We start from the raw sequence: 23,933 nt of genomic DNA, 5'->3' as shown, positions 1-23,933 counted from the left end.
TATATCAGGAATATTCTAAAAACATGTTTGAAATATGCCACTTAAAAAACTCGGAATGCCGTGTCCCACTCTCTCTCCTCTATAAATAAGAGCTTGTTTTCTCTCTCAAGTACACTCACTTTGGTATTCAAATTTTATTTTTGTGCTCAAATACTTAAAAACTAACTTAAGTATCATTAAGTTTGTGCAAAAATAACCTCTCACGCTCTTAATTATTTTTTCATTTTGACAATTCTCTGGTCATTTGAAGCCTTTTGGTTAGTTAATCCCTTCCGTTTATCAGCAAACAACCATTCATCAACAACCAATCGCTCATTAGCAAGTCATCTTATTTTAAGGCTATTTAATCATTTGCTTCAAGATTTCCTGATCATCTGGGTTGCACGGAAATGGAAAACGTTTTTGATCGGAAATTCAAACGACATTTTTCTAAAAAAATAAGAAAAGGAAATGTGTGATAAAATGTAAATTAAAAAAAATATAGGAATTTTTTTTTTTTGTAAATAAGACTATCATAAATTATGTAATATTACATTAATATATATAAATAATATTGTCATGAAAATATAGTAATTATTTAAAAGATATAAATTTTTGTACATATTTTGAGTAATATATAGAATAAAAACTTTTTTATTTTATATATTATATATTGTAAAACACACCAACACTATACATTAATTTTCAGATAATACATATTTATTATATTTTATTTTTTAAGTCTAAATATTTATTGTTAATTAGTTTTATTATAATAAATGTATTATCAAAAAAGATATATTTAATTCTTGAGATTACTCGCCCTTGCATGGGTCCTCCTGTGCTCATGTCCTTGATTTCGTAGAGAGATGTAAATCGTGGGATGTGCCTTGAGGAGGCCAGGGTTTGAACATGCAACTTACTAGAATGACACCAGTATATTACGACCCGACTTCTACCATTCGAGCTATGCCCTTGGGGCAATATATATTTAATTCTTGTTAACCATATATATAGATCATAAAAATCAATTGATCAATCAAAAAGATTAAGTGAATCAAACTATATGTTATAATCCACCATCTGTATGCATGTTTATCATTCAACTAAAATTCTCTTGAGCATCTTTATATGATGTTATAATCATTGTTCTTGATTATTGTTATATTTAAAAAAATTATAAAAAAAATACTTAAAAAGTAAAATAGATAGAGTTTATGTGAAAAATAGTCGAAACTATAAGGGTGTATATAAAATTACTTTATAATTTATATTATATAAATAGTATTATAAATTGTAAACCCTAGATTGCAAATTTGCAAAGCAAAAGCATCTTATGTTGTTGAAGCCTGAAGGTTGGGAGTAGCTAGAGAAAGATCTATCGTCATCGACCCAAGTGTCCACTACTCTATCCATTAACTCGTCTTGCCGCTCGTCGCCAACCATTGACCATTATTGCATTTTCCATCTTTGTCGTCGCCTCTCTCATCATCGACGCCTCGCCTTACCTCTCTCACTGCCTCGCCTCTTGTTGCTAACCTGTCTTGCCTCTCACCCTTACTGTCGACCATCACTATATCCTCTATCTTTGCCGTCACCTTGCATCTTGATGGCCGAAAATAAGTTTCTGGCCATTTTCTATAATTTACAAAACAGTCCCAAAAAGCGTTTCAAGCCGTCCTTATCATTTTCGTGCTTTAGAGTTGATCATCATCACACCAGACTATCAAGATCATTCTTCTCACGTTATAAATTCATTATTGTATTTTGACAACAATAATATCTATTCTATTTATACCTTTAACTCAATTGTACAAATGCCGCTAAACAATTTTTAGCAAATGTCAATTTTGTTGTAGTGTTTTAGAGTTTTTTTTTATTGTAAATTTTAGATTTTAACAAGGGTATTATCAGATATCTTTCACTTAATTAACTATAACCTTTTTCAAGACAACTATAGTTTTTTATTTATAAGTGTTATGCAATTGTAGGTAAAAAAAAAAAAATTTGAATGAATATTAATTTCTAAAGAGTTGTGTTTAGTGTTTGAAAAACATTATTTTTTAAATAAGATGCAATAATTAAGGTTAATGTTAGCCATTTCCCTAATAGCAATAGTTAAAATGTAATAAGTATACTTTATTTTTAGATAAAATATATTTATTATATTTTATTTTCAACATCTGGACAATTTAATTGATTAATTAAATATTTTGAAGTATAATACATTTATCATTAATCAATTAAATTGTTTAGATGTTAAAAATAAGGTGCAATAAATATATTTTTCTTGAAAATAAGATATACACTTATTAAACTTTAAAATATTTCCTAATTAGCATTGCCCAGTAATTAAATATATCTTTTGTTGAAGATAAGTATTGTCATGTACCCTGAGGATTCCCCCACCCAAAAGAAAAAAAAAAAAAGGGCAGAGAAAGCGAAGTATATTGTCATGTACCGTGAGGATCGGCCCTCAAATATCTGTTTCCATAAACAGCATCTGCAAAGCAACCCAAACTTAAATGGGCCTTCCATTTATTCCAAACTTGAAAACCCATAACCGGAAGGAAGCGTTGATTCATGGAATGTGGAATTCAAACAGAGCAGGGGCGTTCACATTCACGATGACTTCCTCACCACAAATCATCAAATAAAGAGAAAAGAAAATGTGAATTATCCAAACTACCTGTCCACCATCTATCTATTCTTCACTCCTTAGCCCAATCTCAAATTTAATCCCCTTCCAAAGGAGGAAAAACACAGAAAAAACACACCATGATTATACACCTCTCATCCTCTCCATCTTCTCTTTCTCTCACCCGCCTGCTTAAGTCGAGGTCACCCATTTCGGATTCTCCCCACAAGCCCAAAACCCACTTCTCAAAATCGCATCTTTCTTCGGCGTTGAACTCATTCTCTCACAATTTCCACTGCAAGAATCAGTTTCTCTATGGAAAAAGCGGCGACCCAGTTGGGAAAAGGCGAAGTTCCAGGGCCTGGGCCTTCTCCGGATTCGATTCCGGCGGCTTCGAGAGCGCCCAATCGGTTTTAGAGGCGGCGGCAGTGTTGACGGCCATCATTGTTGTCCACGAAAGTGGCCATTTTCTGGCTGCTTATCTTCAAGGCATCCGTGTTAGTAAATTTGCAATTGGGTTTGGTCCAATTTTAGCTAAGTTCAATTCCAACAATGTAGAGTACTCAATTAGGGCATTTCCTCTTGGTGGTTTTGTGGGGTTTCCAGATAATGATCCTGATAGTGATATTCCAGTAGATGATGAAGATTTGCTTAAGAATAGGCCAATCTTTGATAGAATTCTTGTTGTTTCGGCCGGTGTCATTGCCAATATAGTGTTTGCTTATACGATAATCTTTGTCCAAGTATTGTCAGTTGGATTGCCTGTTCAAGAGGCCTTCCCTGGGGTTCTTGTGCCTGAGGTTAGGCCTTTTTCGGCCGCTTCGAGAGACGGTTTGCTCGCCGGAGATGTAATTCTGGCGGTTGATGGGTTTCAATTGCCGGAAACAACAGGGCCTGGTGCTGTTTCTGAGGTTGTTGATGTGATTAAGAAAAACCCCAAAAGGAATGTGTTGATTAAGATTGCTAGAGGGCAGGAAGATTTTGAAATTGGAGTCACCCCGGATGAGAATTCTGATGGGACTGGTAGAATTGGAGTTCAATTGTCCCCAAACATTAAGATTTCAAAGGTTAGGCCGAAGAGTCTGACAGAAGCCCTGAATTACTCGGGCAGGGAATTCTGGGGTCTGACATCTAATGTTTTGGACAGCTTGAAACAGACTTTTCTTAATTTCTCGCAATCAGCCAGCAAGGTTTCTGGTCCTGTTGCAATTATAGCTGTAGGTGCAGAGGTTGCAAAGTCGAACATTGATGGACTCTACCAATTTGCAGCTGTGCTTAATCTGAACCTTGCAGTGATAAACATTCTTCCTTTGCCAGCTCTAGATGGGGGTTCTTTGGCTTTGATTCTCATAGAGGCTGCCCGGGGAGGAAGAAAGCTCCCTTTAGAACTAGAGCAGCAGATTATGTCATCAGGAATCATGTTCGTCATAGTTCTTGGGTTGTTCCTCATTATCCGGGATACTCTTAATCTTGATTTCATTAAGGATATGTTGTGAATACTTGGCTGGTCTATGTGGTTCAGAATGATCAAATGCTGGTGCAAAATTAGGCATCTTCGCTGGCAATGTTCAATGAAAGCTATTACAATTGAGTTCATAATGTTTGCTTGAAGTGATCTCCTACTTGTTCTACGATTTTAGGGCTGGTAATTTTTGGCTCAGACTTGGATCTGTTTCATTTAACATTGTTCGGTCTCTGCCTTTGTCTGGCAACCCCTCATTGTGATACCGGTAACACTCATGAACTGGAGATTCAATACACATAAGGTTTTAAAACTTTTAGTAATTTGTATCGGTGTGTACATTATATGACATTCCTACGTGATATTTCATTATTGAACGCACTAGATCTAGCGGTTCCATGGTGGCTATGCTCTATTCTTTAAATTCAAACTTCAGAAAAGTGGAAAGTACTTTATTTGGGCTTTAACCTCTCTAACATTTTGCGAATTGTCATTGTTATTATTCTTGCTACTTATAGCTCAATTACCCAACTTGAAGGTGTAGATTTTTTTCGGTATAAACATACGTTGTTGTATGATTTGTTTATTGCCGATCCAAACTTATAGATTCATGGTTCCAATTAGAACATCAATCACCTCAATTGTTGAGCAGCGTTGGTCTTTGGCTGTTATCTGGGAAAGTGATTACAGAAACATAGGTTAAATGGAATATAATTTGCTTAAATTTTCTTAGCCTCCTTTTCTTTGCCAGTAGCTTGTGTAGCGTGTTGCCGAAGGAGGTTCTGTAAATTTTGTCAATTTTGCAAGTAAAGGACCTAGTCTTTGGAAGATGTTTGTGACTTGTGAGTGTGGTATATAATTTATCAGACTGGATAAATGACTTGCATATCAATATATGTATATATGCCTTGCTTATAGAGTTATAAGGCCTTACAGAATGAATATAAGGCCGTGGATAGAAATGATTGGCGAGCTACAATTTATGTAGCCAACACACATTGTGAGATTAAGGCTTGATATATTGTTATATATATCTTGCTTACAAATTAATGAGAATGTGACAACACTATATGTGCCTCTGCAACTTTATGAGTCTCTCTTCTCTTTCTCATATGATGTTCTCGCATAACAAATTGTAACAACAAATTTGCAATATTTATGTCTATGTCAAGAAGAGATTTGTTCTTTCTGCCCTAATGTTAATGGCAAAAGGGTGCTCCAAATGCATGAAAGAGATTCCTTTCTTTGTGAGGATTAGGCGATAGTCATATTTTTAAGCAATATTTCCCTTGCGTTTTCTGGGGACAGATTATTTCTACAACTCAAATCCATGACCCTTTCGGCTACAAAGAATCAACCTTACCATTACTACCAAAGCTCACCCTCATCCTAATATCCTGAACTAGAAAAATGAATGATCTCTGCTGCTTTATGCTTTGACTTGAGTCTCTGTTGAAGCAATTCCAGGGGAAGGAGTTAGATGCACTTGTTCCTGGTTAATTACATATATCTGAAAATTTTCTGTTGGAAGAACAGGTGGGATGGAGAATAAGGTTGTGTTTGGAACTAGAGGAAAGACAACAAAAGAAGAAACAAGTTCTCCTTCTTCCCCTGTTTGGTGGTTCAAGGGTGAAAAGAGACGGAGAAGAAAGCAGAAAATATAGTTAAAAGAAAGACTGTTTTCCCGGCTATTTTCAGATGGGTTTTTTGTTTTCCTTGAAATCAAACAAGAGAAGGATATTTTCTTCCCAGCTAACTTCTTTCAACTTTTTTGGGTCTTTCCCGTCCAAAAGTTCCACGCAGAGCCCAACTGTTGTTAATTGTTTGTCATCTTTTACCAAGCCATTAAACTGATTAAAAGCCGAAGCATCTGTGGGCTGGTTTGTTTGGGGGGGGGGGGGGGGCGAACTTTGGAACTTTCTTACTGAATGTTTGGCCCTGCATACACGATACACCAAAAGTATGCATTTTTGTTGATTGATATAAACCAATGAAGCGTTAGTTTTAAAATGCTTATTTAATATATTCTTATTATTACGGTTGGGCTGCCGAATTATCAATGTTAGATGGAAAATGCATGTTGGCTCGTGTCGTATTTCTTTTTCTGTTTTCGTTTCCTTGGAATTTGTCATTGAAGAAGATATGTGGAGACATAATCACGTCGTCCATTGAAATTCTGGGCTAAGGCATTCCAAGTGGACAACAAGAGCATGCTACATCAGTGGATCATCACCTCCAATCAAACTTCTCCCTAATTATATCCCTTTCAAACACTTAATTTTAATATCTTAAATATTTTTATTAAAATTAAATATACAAATAACTTAAGGTTCCATAGAATCAAGAAAGGGATCCAATATAAATGAAGAAACGATATTTTTTTAAAAAAATAAGAAATAAAAATGTAAAGAAATACATAAAAAAATATATATAAAGATCTTTTTATAAATATAATTGTTGACGTAAAAAATTATTAAAAATGTTATTTAATTTAAAAATAAATATAAATTCTATAGCATATTTAAATACATTTTGAAAAAATAAAAATTTTGAGTTAAGAGTTTTTCAAAGCACATTTTTAATATTATAAAATATAAAATAGAATCGAAATGTTTTTAAAATTATAAAAATGAGTCAAAAATATTTTTTTAATCTTTTTTAACGTTTTGAAAAGAAAAAATTCAAAAACATCCAAACGACGTCGTAGCGTTTCCGTGGATCATAGTAAATAACAGTTACGTTATTATAAATAGAAGGTATTCTGATCCAGACCGAAGCACTTGGAAGAATATTCATATTCATATTCAGTCTACTACATGCAAATCACAGATTCTGTTTTAATTTTGTATATCTTTTTATTTTGATAGAATTGTTAAAGATAATATAATCAAATTAATTTCCTAGTTCCATTTTAATCTTCATCCTAAATATAAGAACTAAAATTCAGTTTTAATTTTTAATATTTTGTTTTAAACGAAATGATGAGGAATCTAATTAATTCTATTAGCTTAATAACTAATTAAAATGATGGAATTTCAATTTCCATATTTTTACCTCTTTTATTATAAATTTATTTATTTTATTTATTCCAGTTACCATTTATTTGAATTTTTTGAATTTTTAACATAACCAAATCATCTTATATATAATCACTTCATACACATATCATTCTCAATATAATTAAGTTTTTAACTACAATATTTCATCATCGATAATTTTATATTTTTATTTCTTATACATTTACAGAGATATACTTATCTTAATTACACTTATATTTTATTTATATTTTACATGTATTGATATTCAAGTTTTTTATTATACTTTTTATATATTTTTTACGATATATTATGAGTCATGAGTGCGTGTCTGACTTATCTTAGGAATTTTGCATGTAAAATGATTTTGTGTATAGTTTGATTCAATATGTCTATGTAATTGAAACTTACCAGAACCACTAATAGATAAAGATGTTTTTGAAAGTTAAATAAATCATTTATAAAATAAATTATTTAAAATATTAAAAAATAATAATATTATGAGTCATAACGGTGGCATTAGTTATGTGGCGTCTCTTTATTGGAGAAGATAAAGAGACTATGTATTATTATTTTTTTTATTTAACATATTCTCTAATGAAAATGCAATATATGAGTGATGACACGACCATTAATTATGACTCTAAATATTATTCATTAAAAAATGTGGTGAAGTTACTATTTCAAGAGAAATAAAACTTTAATTGCATTTATGCTCAAAGTTGTTTTTTTTTCAGGAACTAGAATATATTAGCGAACTATGGGTGCAATAATTATGAATTTTTCTGTAAAGTCTATGTAGAAAACTCTAAGTAACGCACTGTTCCATAATAATGGTCTATTTCAATTATTTACTACTATCTGTAAAAGAGGTATAAAAATATGAAAAAAAAAAAATTATACATGATGTTTTGGAAGTCTAGTTTCTGAAAAAATATTTTTCACAACAACCCTAGTTATGTGCAAAAACAAAATATGGTCAATTTAGTACCGACTGTGTAGCAATCAATTTACGAAAACAACTGAGTTTGGGTCAAATTTAAAGAGATCACATCTTCATAAAAATCAAATGAATTTTGGGAGATGTTGTAACCCATCAAGTAAGTTTCCCAACAATATATGGCTCATGCAAAGATGCGGAAAATTGTTCAGTCAAATACCAAAAGACTAATTTAAGTTGAATTACGAGTCTTCTAGTTTTGGAAAAAGTTAATAAATTTTTACATTAGGTTATATATTTTGAAATTTTAATTTTGGTAGGACATGTTGGGTGGTAGCAATGCTAAATAAAAAACTAAGTTTCCTAAGCCTAAGAGTGTATCAAGACGACTTAAAGTATAAATTGTCAAAATTATTAAAATTTGATCTAAACACATTTATATATATGCGTCAAAACTCTAATTTTTCACTCTTAGTCAAGATTTTAGAACAAATTATTATATATATTAATGTAAAATAAATTAAGGATGAGACTCTTAAACTGTTCCTTGTAAGCTTAACTCAGAACAAAGGAGTGTTTTAAGTAACTTATTAGATGAGCAAAGGGGGGGGGGGGGGGGGGGGATTATTATTTAATAATAAAAGTTATATTAGTTATTTTTTAAATGAGAAAAAAATCTCTAACTTTTAATTTAATGACACATTATTACGTGCTTATCTCAATTATGTTCATATTTTATACATATTTTACATATATTGTTATTCAAACTTTGTAATATATATATATAACATCACTTACACTTTAAACTTACATAAATTTAATTTAGAGCTTACTTACCTTTAAAAACTTTTTTTTTGAAGGTGTCCCTGTATATATTTACGTGTTTATCTCTTTTGAGTGTAGAAAAATTTGGATCTTGATAGCAACCTGACTCTTTAGAGCTACACAAATCTATAAGTGTAATAAAAAAACATGACCCGAATTTCAATTTTATCTAAAAATTGAATATCGTATATTTTAGGAGGAGACCTTTTCAATTATAAAAATATCACTTGATTTTAATATCGTTCTTTTGCACAAAGATAGCTTTATTTATATATATATATATATGAATATAATTCTAGAAAATTAGTGTTCAAACAAAACTAAAAGAAAAGATTAAAAATCAAAAACCCTCCATCGAAGAACAAAAATAGAAAAATAAAAAAGCTTGAAACTCGGTGCGAAATACAAGCTCGGACCTATAAATTCTCACAATCCTCTTGTTGGTTTCGCTCTCACTTCTCCCCCCCTTCTCTCTGGTCCCACTTCTCTCATTCTCAACTCTCTCTCTCTCTCTCTCTCTCTCTCTCTCTATCTCTGATTTCTCTCTCTCTCTATTTCTCAAGCGACCCATACCCCCCCCCCCCCCTTTTCATCTCTGCATCTATCTCTCTCTCTATGAGAGGGAGAGACCTCGCTTCATAATTAATCCCATAATCTCAAAAACCCAGAAAAGAAAAGGCAAAAAATTGGAACGAGAAGAAGATCCAGATCATTCTAGGAAATAATTAAGCAGCAGGAGGAATATGGTGGCGAGCACAAGCAGTGGATCGTCGGGGAGGAGCCGAGGCGGCGGCAGCGGGCGGCATGTGCTGAAGAAGGGGCCGTGGACTCAGGCGGAAGATGCAATCTTGATGGAGTACGTGAGGAAGCACGGCGAGGGGAACTGGAACGCGGTGCAGCGGAATTCTGGGCTGTTGAGATGTGGAAAGAGCTGTAGGCTGAGATGGGCGAATCATCTCAGGCCTAATCTCAAGAAGGGCGCCTTCTCTCCTGACGAAGAGAGGCTCATCATTGAACTCCACGCCAAGCTCGGCAACAAATGGGCTCGCATGGCCTCTCAGGTTCTCTCTTTCTCTCTCTGCCCCCATCTTTCTTTCGGATTTTCATCTCCTCTTCCTTTCTTTTAGGTGTAGACGAGATAAACTTACGTAACACTCCTCTACAGATCATATGTTTGTGTTTGAATTTAACCCAGAAAAATTGAACCCAACATTAAAATAGATCACTTTAACCCCTTGCCGGCAACCCTAGCTCGTGTAACCCTCTTCCTTTCTAATTTCTTGACTTTGCTTCTTGTTGAATGATCAGTCGCTTTCTTTGACTTTAAGTTCTGCAACTTTGATGACGCTTTAAGATCTTTCCATATATATGTAGTATATGTATGTATGCATGTATGTATGTGTAGTATCTCTCTCTCCCTCTGCGATTTGTTTAATTGAGTTTCTCTCCGTGTTTCTCTGCAACTCATCCAATTTGGACGTTTGGATCTCAGCTTCCCGGAAGAACAGACAACGAGATAAAGAACTACTGGAACACCAGAGTGAAGAGGCTTCAACGAGCTGGTCTCCCTATTTACCCAGACGATATCTTGCTTCTCCACAACCAGCCCACTCTACAGACAAGAAACCCTAATTTGTCACCTTCTTCCCCCTTTTCAACCTCCAAATTGACCAATCCCTCTCTCTCCCTCTTCGACCCCATCAATTTCTCCACTATCATAAACCCTAATTTACAGCCAATCACCGGTTCTCCGTTTTTCTCCCACCCCACCCACCAATTCAAGCTTTTCCAGCGCTGCAAGGAGAGCAGCAACAATTTCGCCTTGCCATTGACGCCTTCCTTGAACTTTAATCCATTTTCGTCTCCTCCACCGAGCCTGTTGAACCAGGGATTTAATGGCCAACTGTTGCCGGCGTTCCCAATTCAATCAAAGTCCGTTGATCTTGACTTTATAGGCGGCGCCTTCAACCCTCTTGGATTAGACGCCGAGAAAGAACTCCCTTCGATCCAATCTCCGGCTCTCACCGCGGCAGCTACGCCGGCTTCTTCCGTGACTACCGGCGGCGATTACGTGATCGGGACGCCAAGCGATGGTGAAACGTTTTGTATTGGGCCTGAGGCGGCCAGTAGCGGCTTGCTGGAAGCTCTTCTCGAGGAATCTAAAGCCAGATCTTTGGGCCACACAGAGAAGACGAAGATGGAATATATCCCATTTGAAGAAGACAAAGGTAAAGAGAAGTGTGATTCTGGGACTGGAATTCCGGAAGATGCTATAAATGGTGAGCTTGATCCCAGTCCTGCTCATTCATCTGCTGGTGAGTTTGCTAATGAAACCGTATCTACTATTTTTCAAGTATATATACTTTGACAAAGTAACTGAGTATATGGAATAAACCTCTTCCCCGAATTTCTATGCCTCTATATATATTAATGAAAGTACACTAAATCTAAACCTTTACTTCTTTTAATTATTTTCCTAATTGTTCAGTACTTATTACCAATGACTAAGGTTTTTAAACCATTCGAGTTCCAGTATTTATGATTCAATCAAAGGCAATAAACCGAGTAAAAGTTAGTTGAATTAGCAATTACTTTAATATGTAGATAATAACTGCAAACCAATGTTATTGTTTCTTAAATTGCAATTAATTAATTTTGATGCTAAAGTTTCTATCTTTACCTAATTTTACCATATGTAAATATTAGATTCTTGCTAATTACAAACTGCTCTAAAACTATAAAATACAGCTTAATTATATTAAGCTCGTTTGCAGCCAGCAACCAGATTCTTAGGGGAAACTTTAGCTGCATGATCTGATAGAGCACAGAATTTATTCAACCCTTGTGCCTTGTATTCTTTTAGTTTTAACAATCATACAAACTGCAATTAGTTTTTGTTTGACATAGGGATCAAAGAAAACGACTCGATGGAAGGGATGAACTCCATTGATGATGATCTATCCAGCCTGCTCAACAATTTTCCATTGTCTGTGCCGGTCCCAGACTGGTATAGGGGCAGTGCCAACAGCTCGAATGGGCAGCCATCAAGCTTGAAAGATGGCGATTCAGGCCTCGAGAACCTCCTAGTCGACGGACCACAATCTCCGGCTGCAACCAGCTTGGAGACAGCAAACCCAAAATTGACTCTGGGATCCTGCTGTTGGAACAACATGCCCAGCATTTGCTAGGAGCTGAATTAATAGAGACATTATAGCAGTGGTTGATCTATATATGTCAAAGATTGAGAGATCAACTTAATTAGGCCTCTATCTCTCTTTGATTCAATGCTACGGTTTCTGTAGTTCTCTGTGCCTTATAGGTTATGTAATTTGAGAAATTAGGACATATATATATAGTTCTTGCAGCCAACAATTGCTTCATCTTGTTGGATAGAGAATGTTGTAAGGCCTTTGTACTGTTTTTGGTTGTCATGAACTTCTATAAGTGCCAAAAACCTTCTTATTGTTGATGCTACTGCTCTTTGCAGTTCCAGCAAGCTCCTTAGTTCAATGTTACGTTTTCCTAGTCTAGAAAGTAATTAATTTCTTGATTAATTAAGCAAAGCTCAACCCTTAACCTTAAGTTCTGCAGATTGATTATTTGCCTCCAATTTTACAGTATGAACTCTTATTTTAATTAATGCCATAGTCTACTTGAGATCTCTCCCTCAATTCAAAGTCCAGCTTTGAATTACACAAAAATGGGTCATTTAAAATACTTCTTCTCTTGGATGAAGACCGCCGCCGTAAAGGCTTTCCGACCACCGCCTTGGCCAGTTTTATTATTTGCCCACGGCCCTCCTTGTACTCTTCCCTTTTCTCTCACTTTTTCCACCGCCGTTGTTCTTCACCTCCTCGCCGTCGTCGATGAGAAATTAGGGTCACTGTCTTAATTGGGGTAATCTCACTAAAAACGTGTGATAATACACACAAGTTTTATGGGTGAACTTGTCGTCGAGATATTTAAACCTTAGTAATAAAAGAAATTATTAAAGTCATCATTTATCACTAAAGTTAACCAAAGTCTTCATCCAATTATTAATACTGTTCACTTTCTACAATAAAAGAGAGACAAAAACACATTCATACGCTTGCTGCGTTAAAGTTAAAGGAGGAATAAATTCATAAACCCATTGAATTCACAAATTCAGTAATAGATATTAAATATATTTTTAATTTTTCATTTGATGTGTTATCAGATAATAGTAATGTGAATCACCCTCCTGCAAAGTGCAAATTATTTGAATATAAAATAAAATATTAAAATTAGGTTTGCAAACAATATACATTTCTGAGTATGTGTGTATATATATATATTTATGTATGGATAGCGTGTTTAATTATAGCATTAAAAACGAGAGAATGTCGTCAGCTTGGGGGTTGCCTTTAGTTTGTATCAGTTTCTGAGGCTCTTCTCAATCACACACTTCTCCAAGTTCTCTTTCCCCACAAACACAATCATCCTGCCCTTTGCCTTCGCCCTTTACTTTTTTCATATGGCAACCCCACCACTTGTTCTTGGAGAAAAAATAGGGCACAAAGCTACTTTTTCCCTACAGAATGATGATATAATTAACTCCATCTTTATCAGAAAGTTTCATGATAATGATTCCAATTTAGAAAGTCCCGATAAGATACCTAGTAATTAATTACTTAATGGGTTCCTTTTTAAGAAAAAAGTCCATAAAGCTACTACTTCTTTATACATATAAAAATATAATTAGAGATGAGCAAAGGCAGCATGGTTCTCGTTCCATCTCGTATGCTTTCGAAATCTTTAACCTGCAAGTAATGACGTGGACGTGTTGCATTCCTCCTCTTCTGAATTTTGTGCCATGTACGTACCAGTGGCAGCCTACGTCATCCCGTGGCGGCTCAAAAGATCTTTGTTTTATCACCTCGAGGTGCATATATATAGCACAAAATTTATGGAACCCTGCCCAAACTTTTTTCACATACATATATATAGATAGATAGATAGATAGATAGATACCCAAATGGCCTTTTTTGGTTATTACATTCAATTCATTTCCAAAAATATTAAGCACGAACCTCCTGTAACAGCATGCATGCATGCATGTTAATTACATTATTAATTGAGTGATACTCATACATACATTTTGTATTATACATCACATTCCTTGAATTATACAAGCACATAGGTACCATAAGCTATTATAAAATTTTCCTCTTATATATATGGATATTATCAAAATCATAAGCTATTATGTTCAATTTTTACAAAAATAATCTAGACAATACATTCGAGAATCCTATTTTTAGTATTGCTTTGCAAAAGTAATTAATTTTAGTTATATATAACTTCAAGTTAAGATCTTATAATTATAAATGAATAGCTTTACTATTATATTCAAATAAAACTCGTTCTTCTCCTCAATTAATGAATTCTTTTGATCCATGTAATGTAAGGAAGGGTAATGGAATTTTGGTGTTGTGGGTAGGGCATAGGATTAGGGGAAGAGGATATGGAGGAACACAAACATTGCATGAGTAATGTGCTTTGAGGGATTCACCCCCATTTCAAGCCATTGAATCCTCCCCCCACCATTCTTGTGTTCCACTCGATCCTCATTTCCCATTCAATCTTGCAACTCTTCTCAATTCCCTATCTTCCACCTAATTAATTAAAATATTCACCTTCCAAAGTATTCCCCATCCCCTCACCATCCTTCCCTCTTTTTCACGCTTCTAGTCATCATGCTAAAGAGTTTAGAAAGATTTAAAAATATATCAGAATTGATATAGTTAAATCATCTTCTTTTTTATTCTTTAATTTAATTTACTTTAATTTTCTAGACCCAATTGATATCATCAGGTGGGTTGGATTTGGGTTAAGTCATGAGATACGAGTACGTAATCTTGTCTAATTTAATTTTTCTTTTATTTTTTGATAAATTTAAAATTAAGATGAATCTTAGTGTAATAGTAAGACTATTCTTATTTTAATTAACTTAAAAGATTTGAGGTCCCCTTAATGTGTTGTGTGTTCTTCTTAAGCACACTAATATAAACAAACCATTTCAAAAGATAAAAACGATTTTGCACACAAAATCAAGAGTTTGCTTAAATAATAAAAATATATTCTATTCTATTCTATTATTATAAGAAAGCAAAATAATTTAATATTATAAGATCCTGTTAATAAAAATAAATTTTAAAAATACCCCTTTACATATTTTATTTTAAAACAACAAAAATAAACTCTATCAATATAAAATTTAAACTCAAAACCTTTAAATTATACTTCACTTAATTGTACTATACTATACCAAATCTTTACTTCAAAAAGATACTCTATGCTGTCAACCCTCATCTGCAGACCTACATGCACCCCAATGCTCCAAAGCTATCAAATTAATTCTTAGCTTCCAACAGAGACAATATATATATATATATATATATATATGATGTCAACCAGCTCTTAATTGTTCCTTGTAGATAAAGCATTCTTTTTTTTTCTAAATATAGCATATAGTTATCAATTGTTTCACAGACAAGAGGTGATATGTGCTGACGAAGAGATGATTGAATCATCTATGTATATCATACATAATATTTGAATATTTTTGCTTTTAGAAAAATAAAAAGAAAATAAAATATACTCATGATTTTGGCTATAGTTGTCATGTCAAATACGTATCTGGTGGGGCCGGGCTGGCCCACGGGCCATTTCAGGCCGGCCAGCATTAATACATACATACATATGCAGGCAGCAAGGGCAAGGCCTTGTTGAATTTAATTTTTTTAATTAATTCTATTTTAATATAAAAATAGTAAATGGTTTTTTAATTCATCAAGAATATTTAAAATTTATTCTCAAAATAAAATAATGGTCTCTGTGGATAAAGGAGATGGGACTTATATGTATCATCCTTTTATCTTTCTATTTTATTATAAGTCTCGCTTTTTATCTAAAGTAACAATATTATGGTTTGTATTTATTTAATTATACTAGGCCACAAGCCCAAGGCTCTTGGCCCAGCACGGCCTACTACTGTATTGTTGGGTCGTGTTGAGTAGGTGTGTAGTAGTCGGTTTAAATAGTTTGGGATATATTTTTAAAATTTAATTATTATTAGTTGTTTATCTATCCTTTAAATTATTATATGCTTAAGATCACCCAAAAAAACATTTGATGGTTTTGGTTGGTTTTGATAGTTTTAACTATAGCAATTAATAAAAATTTATAAAAATAAAAAACATACATGTCAAGAACAATTTTTTTTTTATTTTTGGTTTTAAAACTATAGTCATATTCTCAAAATTCTAATAGTAACACCTTTAACACTAAAATATAGTCCAAATTTATGGTAAAAAGATATTAGATAAATACTCTCGTTCTCAAAATACATCACCTGGAATATATAACTAAAAATTCAAACATCAGTACATTACGTTTATACAAAGTCGAAAAAAAATAAGAGTAAATTAAGTCGAAGTTAAGGGCGAACTTGAATGATAACTTTTCCAACATTAGAGCTTGAGAATAGAGAAGCAAAAGCCTCCAAGAAGCTCTCAATCCCATGGTAAATTGTGCTTTGAGACTTGATCTTTCCGTCAATTAGGTACCTTTCCATCTCCTTAGTGAACTCCCCGAAACGATCGAGATACGATCCAGCGAGGAAGCCTTGCATTGTGACACCTTTTCCCACCATATTCATTAGGTTCCTCACCCCTTCTCTCTCAGTCCACGTCTGCATGTATAATTAAAATATCGAACATTCATTTATACATATATATATTAAAATTTTGGTGAGATTGAAGATGCAACTGTATGAGCAACATGAGGAAGATGATGAATATATATTAACCTTGTTATACTGAGATATCATGCCACAAAGTGGAATGCAAGCTCCAGTGTTGACATGGTTGAGAACTGCCTCTAGCATCTTCCCACCAACATTGTCCAAGTACACATCAATGCCATTAGGGAAATATCTGTATTATTTATTCATATATATATATGAAGGAAACCCAAATAATTAATGATCTACAATTACGGATAGTGTATGCTACTTAAGGAAAAAACACATTTTGTTCCCTTACCCCTTAAATTAGGTATAAATAAAGGGACTTCCCCTCAAGATACTGAAATTACCCAAACTATATATCACTGTTATAAGTAGCATACATCAGATTACTTTCAATTGTTAAATTTACAGGTTTTGAACATTTGTTTTATGGATGGGATATACTAGTATATATATATCTATATAATTTTCAAAATGATAGGGCTCTATGCATTGTAACTTAGTAAATATCAGCAGCCTCTGTAAATATTTATTCTTAAAGATAACATAAATTGCAATAGTCTTTCTTACTTGCATGCCCAAAAATAATTGTAATAAACTTAATTTATAAAAGAAAAAGAGAAATTAATTACTGCTTTTGAATTTTGTTTTAAAAGGGAATAAATTACTTGGATAAAGCAGCATCAAGATCAGTCTCTTTGTGGTAGTTGAATGCATCGTCATACCCCAACTCCTTCAAAAGTTTTACCTACCAAGCAAAGAGATCAAACTAAACATATATATATATATATATGTGAAAATTAATAATAATAATAAAATATTGCATAATATATGAAGAGAGAAACATATAAAATGCATACATATATAGCACTAAGGGTACCCCAAGCTTGACTATGACAAAGATGGATCCTAGACTATATAAGACAACCACTACTGTTGAAGAGGTGTGACTTCTTCAAAACCAATAAGTTGCAGAGGACTGACTGTATGATGCGATGGGCGGTGTGCTCCTAGCCGAGGGCCGACTGTGTGTAGGCACAAGTTCGTGTAGGTCTCAATGGGGCCTCATTTCATAAGAGCCACATCACATGTTAGACGCTAATGACATTGATTAGAAAGTAAGTAATTTACTCAATTCTTAAAGGTGGTCATGCCCCTTGGAAGACATTGATTAATTGACTTACGAGGTAGACAGGGACGGATCTATGTGTGAGCTGCCCTAGGAGTTCAGAGCAGCCCACAACAAAAATGAAATTTATGAAGTAAATTTTTTGATTATGTAGTATTAGCCCAGCCCAAAGTCACTCCAGCCCACCCTTATCTTCTCCTTCCTCTCTTGACCTCCATCTCGCTCACGGCTCACCCTTGCTGCCTCTCGTTGTCTGCCTCCTCTTCTCTTGCTCGTCCCCTCACGGTTACCCTCGCTCTCTGCTTCTCTCTTGCTCTTGCTCGCCCTCGCTGCCTCTTGCTCTTGCTCACCCTCCGGCTCTCGTTGCCTTTCTCTTGCTCTCGCCCTCGCTGCCTCTCGTCCTCGCTCTCTACCTCTCTTGCTTTCATTCGCCCTCCGGCTCTCGCTACCTCCCACCCTCGCTCTCTGCCTGTCTGCCTCTCTCAGTCTCTCTTGCTCTCGCTTGCCCTTACCCCCACGCTCGCTCGACCAATCGGCCTTGCCCTCTAGCTCGCTACCCTGGCCCCTGCTTTTGATTCAGTCATTCAGGTCTTCGTTTTAACACCCCCTCCCCCCCAAAACATCCATATTTGCTTCATTCGAGCCCAGGTATGTTTTCTCTTCTTTCAGTTCTTTGATTCTCTCGATTGACAGCTAAATCTTGATAGTTTTTCTATTTTTCGCCCATAAATTTTTTTTACTTGTTTATGCTTGATTTGTTGTTGAAATCGCTACCTTTTTTAGCAAGTTTTAAGTAAGTGATTTTGTTGTTTATGCTTGATTTGTTGTGTCTGCTTGCCTATTTGACTACTGCATTTAGCTAGGAACTTAGGAATTGGTGTGGCTGGAAGTTTGGAATTTGTTATTGAATATTTGAATCGACAATAATAGATATAGGTTATGTTGTAGGTGAATTTTTTGTTTCAAAATCTCATTAAGTACAAGTTTAATGAAAATTTATTGTACTAACTTTTTGGTTACATAAAAATTTTATTACATTAACTTTTTAAATTTCGACCCCCAACTTAAATTCCTAGATCCGCCTCTGGAGGTAGACATAAGTCCTTGTGTTTTAATGATGAAGCTACCGACTAATTGACATGCCAACTGCGATTAAAAAATTGAAACGTTCATATCGAATTTGTTAAGTTAGTGATGTGTCACTATTAATTTCCCTCGAGACCATATGACTTAGGGATCTTCATGTTTCATAATTACGTAACGCTCTATGCTTTTTTCATTCTTTTTTAGATGAATATTTTTGTTTTTACCATAATCTTTTAACCATTATCTCTTTTAAAATATTAAACTTACATATAAATATAACATGCATATATTTTATATTATTAAATATGCCATCCAACTAATTATTAATTAAATCTCTAAATTGGATCGTGTTCGTGAGTCCTAATTGATGGACCAACAGGAATACACTTAATAAATTAATATACCTTTTCATCTGACCCAGTGCTTCCAATGACCTGACAGCCTCTAAATTTCGCCAACTGTCCGGCGAGCATTCCAACACCTCCGGCCGCCGCTGATATGAACACGGTGGAGCCTGGCTTAGGGTTTGCAATCAGCTCTATACCAACCCATGCAGTAAATCCCGGCAATCCTATATTACACGTCATGGATAAACTTGTAAATCAATATAGAGGTTAGCCCAAAAGATAGTGTACGATATGGTAATTTGACAGTAAAAAAAAAGTACCAAGTGGGCCCAGGTAATCCGGCAAGGCAATCTCGGCCTTTGGATCAACCTTTCGAAGGGACGTCGTCGGTATAACACTATATTCAGCTATGGGTAAAAAGGGTTCAATTACAATATCACCCTTAGAGAATCTGTCGTCCGTGGACCGAATTACCCTTGCTACGCCAAATTCCTTTATGACCTGTCTCATAACAATTTCAATCAAATAGTAAATAAAACCAAAAGTGCAATCAAATGGATTCTTAGATTTCCTATTGCACAGGTAGGAGGGAGAAATTTTTATTTGATTGGATAAAAATTAAATAATATGAAAATTAAAATAATATAATATTAAAAAATATATTAATAAATTACTACAATTATTCTCAATCTATTTTCATATTTTGATAACATCTTATAATAACATCATTATTAATTTCATTGAATATATCATTTTTAATATATACAACTAAACTCTATCATTCAACCATTAATCTCTAATTCGATTACGCAACTTTGTCTTGATAAGTTTCATGACAAAAAATGTTCTTTCTACTATAGCAGTAGCAACAGAAAAAATTAATCCTAGTGTCACAAGTTTGTAAACTAATAGATACACATTATTTTTTCATCATTACTAACTTTTGTGCAAGATTTCTAAGGCATTGTAATCCTTCAAAAACACTTTTTGATTTAAATTTTATCTGTCTAAATACAGAGATTACAGAGACAAACTATAAGCGATGAGATCTAGTCAAGTAGAAATCAAAAACACTTTTAATCCACAATCCACATCATTCATTAACAATCAAAATTAAGAAAATAAGCTAAATTACTTTTAATCTAAAGACATTAAAATGTCAAAAAATAAATGAACTAATAAGGAGATTTTGTATGTAGTTAGGAGTGTTCAAAAAAATCAACAAATCGTGAAAATTGACCGCATCATGAGATTTTTTTAGGGAAATGGTTCAGCACAGTTTGAGAAATCTTCAAACTATGTGATTTGCAGTTTGAGGATTTCTTAATTCGCTTAAAAATCGAACAGCTCGAGTAGTGTACTTAAAAAAATTAAGAAAATTGAAAACTCATCTTCAATATTCCCTAACTTGTTAACAAAATTTGAGAGATAAAAACTGTCAAAGAAATTTAAGAGATAAAAAGAAACCAGAATATAAACCGAAAAAAATAAAAATGAAGGATTAGAGAATGTTAGAAAAAAGAGAAATGATATTTAGGATGAATTACAATTATAAGTAAAATTATCATAATAACTAAGTCTTCAAAATTTTTCGTACCAAAAGATTATGGAGGGTAAAAATATAAACTCAAAATAAATATAATAAATTTTTAAAAAAAATTGTTTGAGCATAGGCCCCCCCCCCCCCCCCCCCCCCCTGCCTCCACGGTGGATCCGCCCCTGCTTTTGGGCGTGAGTCTAATTTCAAGTCTTATGACAACAATTGAATGTTTTATGTGATTCGGTAGTTTATATATTTAACAGACTAATAGCTAAGATTATTATGTTACTAAGAAAGCTGTGTTTTAGTCGTGCAATGTAGGAAGAAACCCCATAGGGAAGGGGAAGGGTACCTGATTGAAGTCAAATTGGGGAAGATAGAGGCCGTCCTCTCGGCCCGTCATCGTGAACCGTGTGTACGGATTCACGGCCACCCAGAGGGCCTCGACCGCCACGTGCTGGTGGGGGATGGAATCAGCATCCAGTGCTAGCTTCACCGTTCTGAGTTTCAGGTGATCGGAGGTTGGCACGCCGTCCGGCGCGTAGGCAGTCAAGAACCACTCCCTGCTCTCTTCCGCCGCCGCAGCAATGCCGGCCATCGAAATGGATTTCACTGAAGTGCGGCAGCAGGTAGATCCAAGATTAAGAAGATGCGTTCATGGGAGATGGTGGATGCGGATGTGGATGGTAGGTAGTGGTTTAGCGTCAGCTTTCACCAATAATCCCAATTGATAAATGGAAAATTGCCAACAACACCCGTCACTCACGTTTAATGAAATTGTCAAAAGCTTCTAGTTCTATAAACAAAAACAAGTAATTAAAATAGAAGTAGGGGTTTAAGTGGGCTCATAAATGCAACTAAAATAATTTTATTTAAAATAAAAATAAGTATAAATATAAGATAGAAAGATAAAATTTATTTGAATAGTTAATTCAATTCTATTTACCTCCTAGAAACAAGAAAAATGACTTAGCAAAAGGGAGAAAATGTCAAAAAAGAAAATACTTTACAGGACCAGACAAATAGATTTGTCCCACTCATATATTTAATAGCTTAGTTTTGGCCACGTCACATAACACATCTACATTTAAACTTAAATTTAAATATATTATCGGACATTATCAAATCTAAATCTAAATATTTTTTAACAACAAAAAGTTACTTCAAGTTACAAGTACGTAATCAGAATTGATATAGTCAAATCATCTTTTTTTATTATTATTTAATTTACTTTAATTTTAAATTTAATATTCTAGACCCAATTAATAAAATCAGGTGGGTTGGATTTGGGTTAAGTCATGATATACAAGTACGTAATCTTGTCTAATTTAATTTTTCTTTTATTTTTTTGATAAATTTAAAATTAAGATGAATCTTAGTGTAATAGTAAGACCATTCTTATTTTAATTACTTAAAAGATTTGAGGTCCCCTTTATAAGTTGTCGTGTGTTCTTCTTAAGCACACTAATATAAACAAACCATTTCAAAAGATAAAAACGATTTTGTACACAAAATCAAGAGTTTGCTTAAATAATAAAAATAGATAAAAATATATTCTATTTTATTCTATTCTGTTATTATAAGCAAACAAAATAATTTAACATTATAAGATCCTGTTAATAAAAATAAATTTTAAAAATACCCCTTTACATATTTTATTTTAAAACAACAAAAATAAACTCTATCAATATAAAATTTAAACTCATAACCTTTAAATTATACTTCACTTAATTTTACTAATACCAAATCTTACTTTTTATTTATTTATTTACTTTCACCAACATAACACAACGTTCCTACCTCTATAATCTTTACTTCAAAAAGATATCACTCTATGCTGTCAGCCCTCATCTGCAGACCTACATGCACCCCAATGCTCCCAAGCTATCAAATTAATTCTTAGCTTCCAACAGAGACAATATATATATATATATATGATGTCAACCAGCTCTTAATTGTTCCTTGTAGATAAAGCATTCTTTTTTTTTCTAAATATAGCATATAGTTATCAATTGTTTCACAGACAAGAGGTGATATGTGCTGACGAAGAGATGATTCAATCATCTATGTATAACATACGTAATATTTCAATATTTTTGCTTTTAGAAAAATAAAAAGAATTAAAATACTCATGATTTCGGCTATAGTTGTCAAATGCGTATCCGGTGGGGCCGGGCTGGCCCAGCGGGCCATTTCAGGCCGGCCAGCATTAATACATACATACATATGCAGGCAGCAAGGGCAAGGCCTTGTTGAATTTAATTTTTTTAATTAATTCTCTTTTAATATAAAAATAGTAAATGGTTTTTTAATTCATCAAGAATATTTAAAATTTATTCTCAAAATAAATGTGGATAAAGGAGATGGGACTTATATGTATCATCCTTTTATCTTTCTATTTTAATATAAGTCTCGCTTTTTATCTAAAGTAACAATATTATGGTTTATATGTATATATATATATATATATTATAACAAAATAGCCGTCAAATTCTTTTCCATCCATTTTTAATTTCTATTTTGATATTTTATTATGTTTTGTTTATTTTTTTTCTTACCCGAAATAGAATTTTGTAAATCATTAATTAAGTCTAGATTTATGAAAAACGTATAGTTCTTGAAACCTGTACATAATTTTTTTTAGCTGAAAAGTTCTTAGAGAATGTTTAAGTATGGTATATGAAGAGACAATATATAATCCATATTATTAATTCTTAAATATTAATATATTATTTTAATTGAAATAAATTATAGAAAAAAATGAGATTTTTTTAAATCGAGAGAAATCTTAAGATACCAAGTAATACCATCGGGTGCCAAGTAAATTTTTTAAAAAATAAATTTATTTTTTTATTTTATTTCCCATAATTTATCTCTCATTCTCTCTCAATAAAGTCACCAGTCAAAACTCTAAAACCCTTAATTAGTTTCAAAATCATGCAAAAACAGTACAAATCATATATATGTTTATATTATTACTTAATTTTGAAAATAATTTGTTGGTAGGTTATGTTAAATTAGATATTTAGGTAAAATTGGATTATTTTAAATAAGTGATTTAAGTTATTTTGACAAAATTAATATTTTGTATAGGCTATTTATATTTATCATATGTTGTCATATTTATTTTAAAAAATTTATTATATTTTATATTTTTATTATTGACAACAGGAATATGTAA

The 23,933-nt window shown here is 33.3% G+C and overlaps 3 protein-coding genes across 3 annotated transcripts; 2 read left to right on the top strand and 1 right to left on the bottom strand.

Annotated features, from left to right (window-relative positions):
- The first annotated feature begins 2,558 nt into the window (after positions 1–2,558).
- On the top strand, positions 2,559–4,546 carry LOC127791360 (membrane metalloprotease ARASP, chloroplastic). Its single transcript, XM_052321177.1, has one exon. The coding sequence runs from the start codon at positions 2,758–2,760 to the stop codon at positions 4,111–4,113; it is 1,356 nt and encodes a 451-aa protein (XP_052177137.1). The 5' UTR covers positions 2,559–2,757; the 3' UTR covers positions 4,114–4,546.
- A 4,929-nt stretch (positions 4,547–9,475) lies between these two features.
- On the top strand, positions 9,476–12,343 carry LOC127792270 (transcription factor MYB101). The gene is made up of 3 exons (XM_052322721.1): positions 9,476–9,940; positions 10,372–11,194; positions 11,787–12,343. Exons 1-3 carry the CDS (start codon positions 9,623–9,625, stop codon positions 12,065–12,067), a joined length of 1,422 nt encoding a protein of 473 aa, XP_052178681.1. The 5' UTR covers positions 9,476–9,622; the 3' UTR covers positions 12,068–12,343.
- Positions 12,344–16,202: 3,859 nt separating this feature from the next.
- On the bottom strand, positions 16,203–21,440 carry LOC127792629 (2-alkenal reductase (NADP(+)-dependent)-like). The gene is made up of 6 exons (XM_052323212.1): positions 21,105–21,440; positions 19,533–19,713; positions 19,270–19,436; positions 17,319–17,398; positions 16,711–16,837; positions 16,203–16,593 (listed from the first exon to the last, which is right to left on the bottom strand). Exons 1-6 carry the CDS (start codon positions 21,348–21,350, stop codon positions 16,339–16,341), a joined length of 1,056 nt encoding a protein of 351 aa, XP_052179172.1. The 5' UTR covers positions 21,351–21,440; the 3' UTR covers positions 16,203–16,338.
- Between the last annotated feature and the right edge of the window lie 2,493 nt (positions 21,441–23,933).

Source organism: Diospyros lotus, chromosome 15 (assembly GCF_014633365.1).
Source record: "Diospyros lotus cultivar Yz01 chromosome 15, ASM1463336v1, whole genome shotgun sequence".
NCBI lineage: Eukaryota > Viridiplantae > Streptophyta > Magnoliopsida > Ericales > Ebenaceae > Diospyros > Diospyros lotus.
The sequence above is the reverse complement of the archived record's forward strand: the minus strand, read 5'-3'. Positions and strand labels throughout refer to the sequence as shown.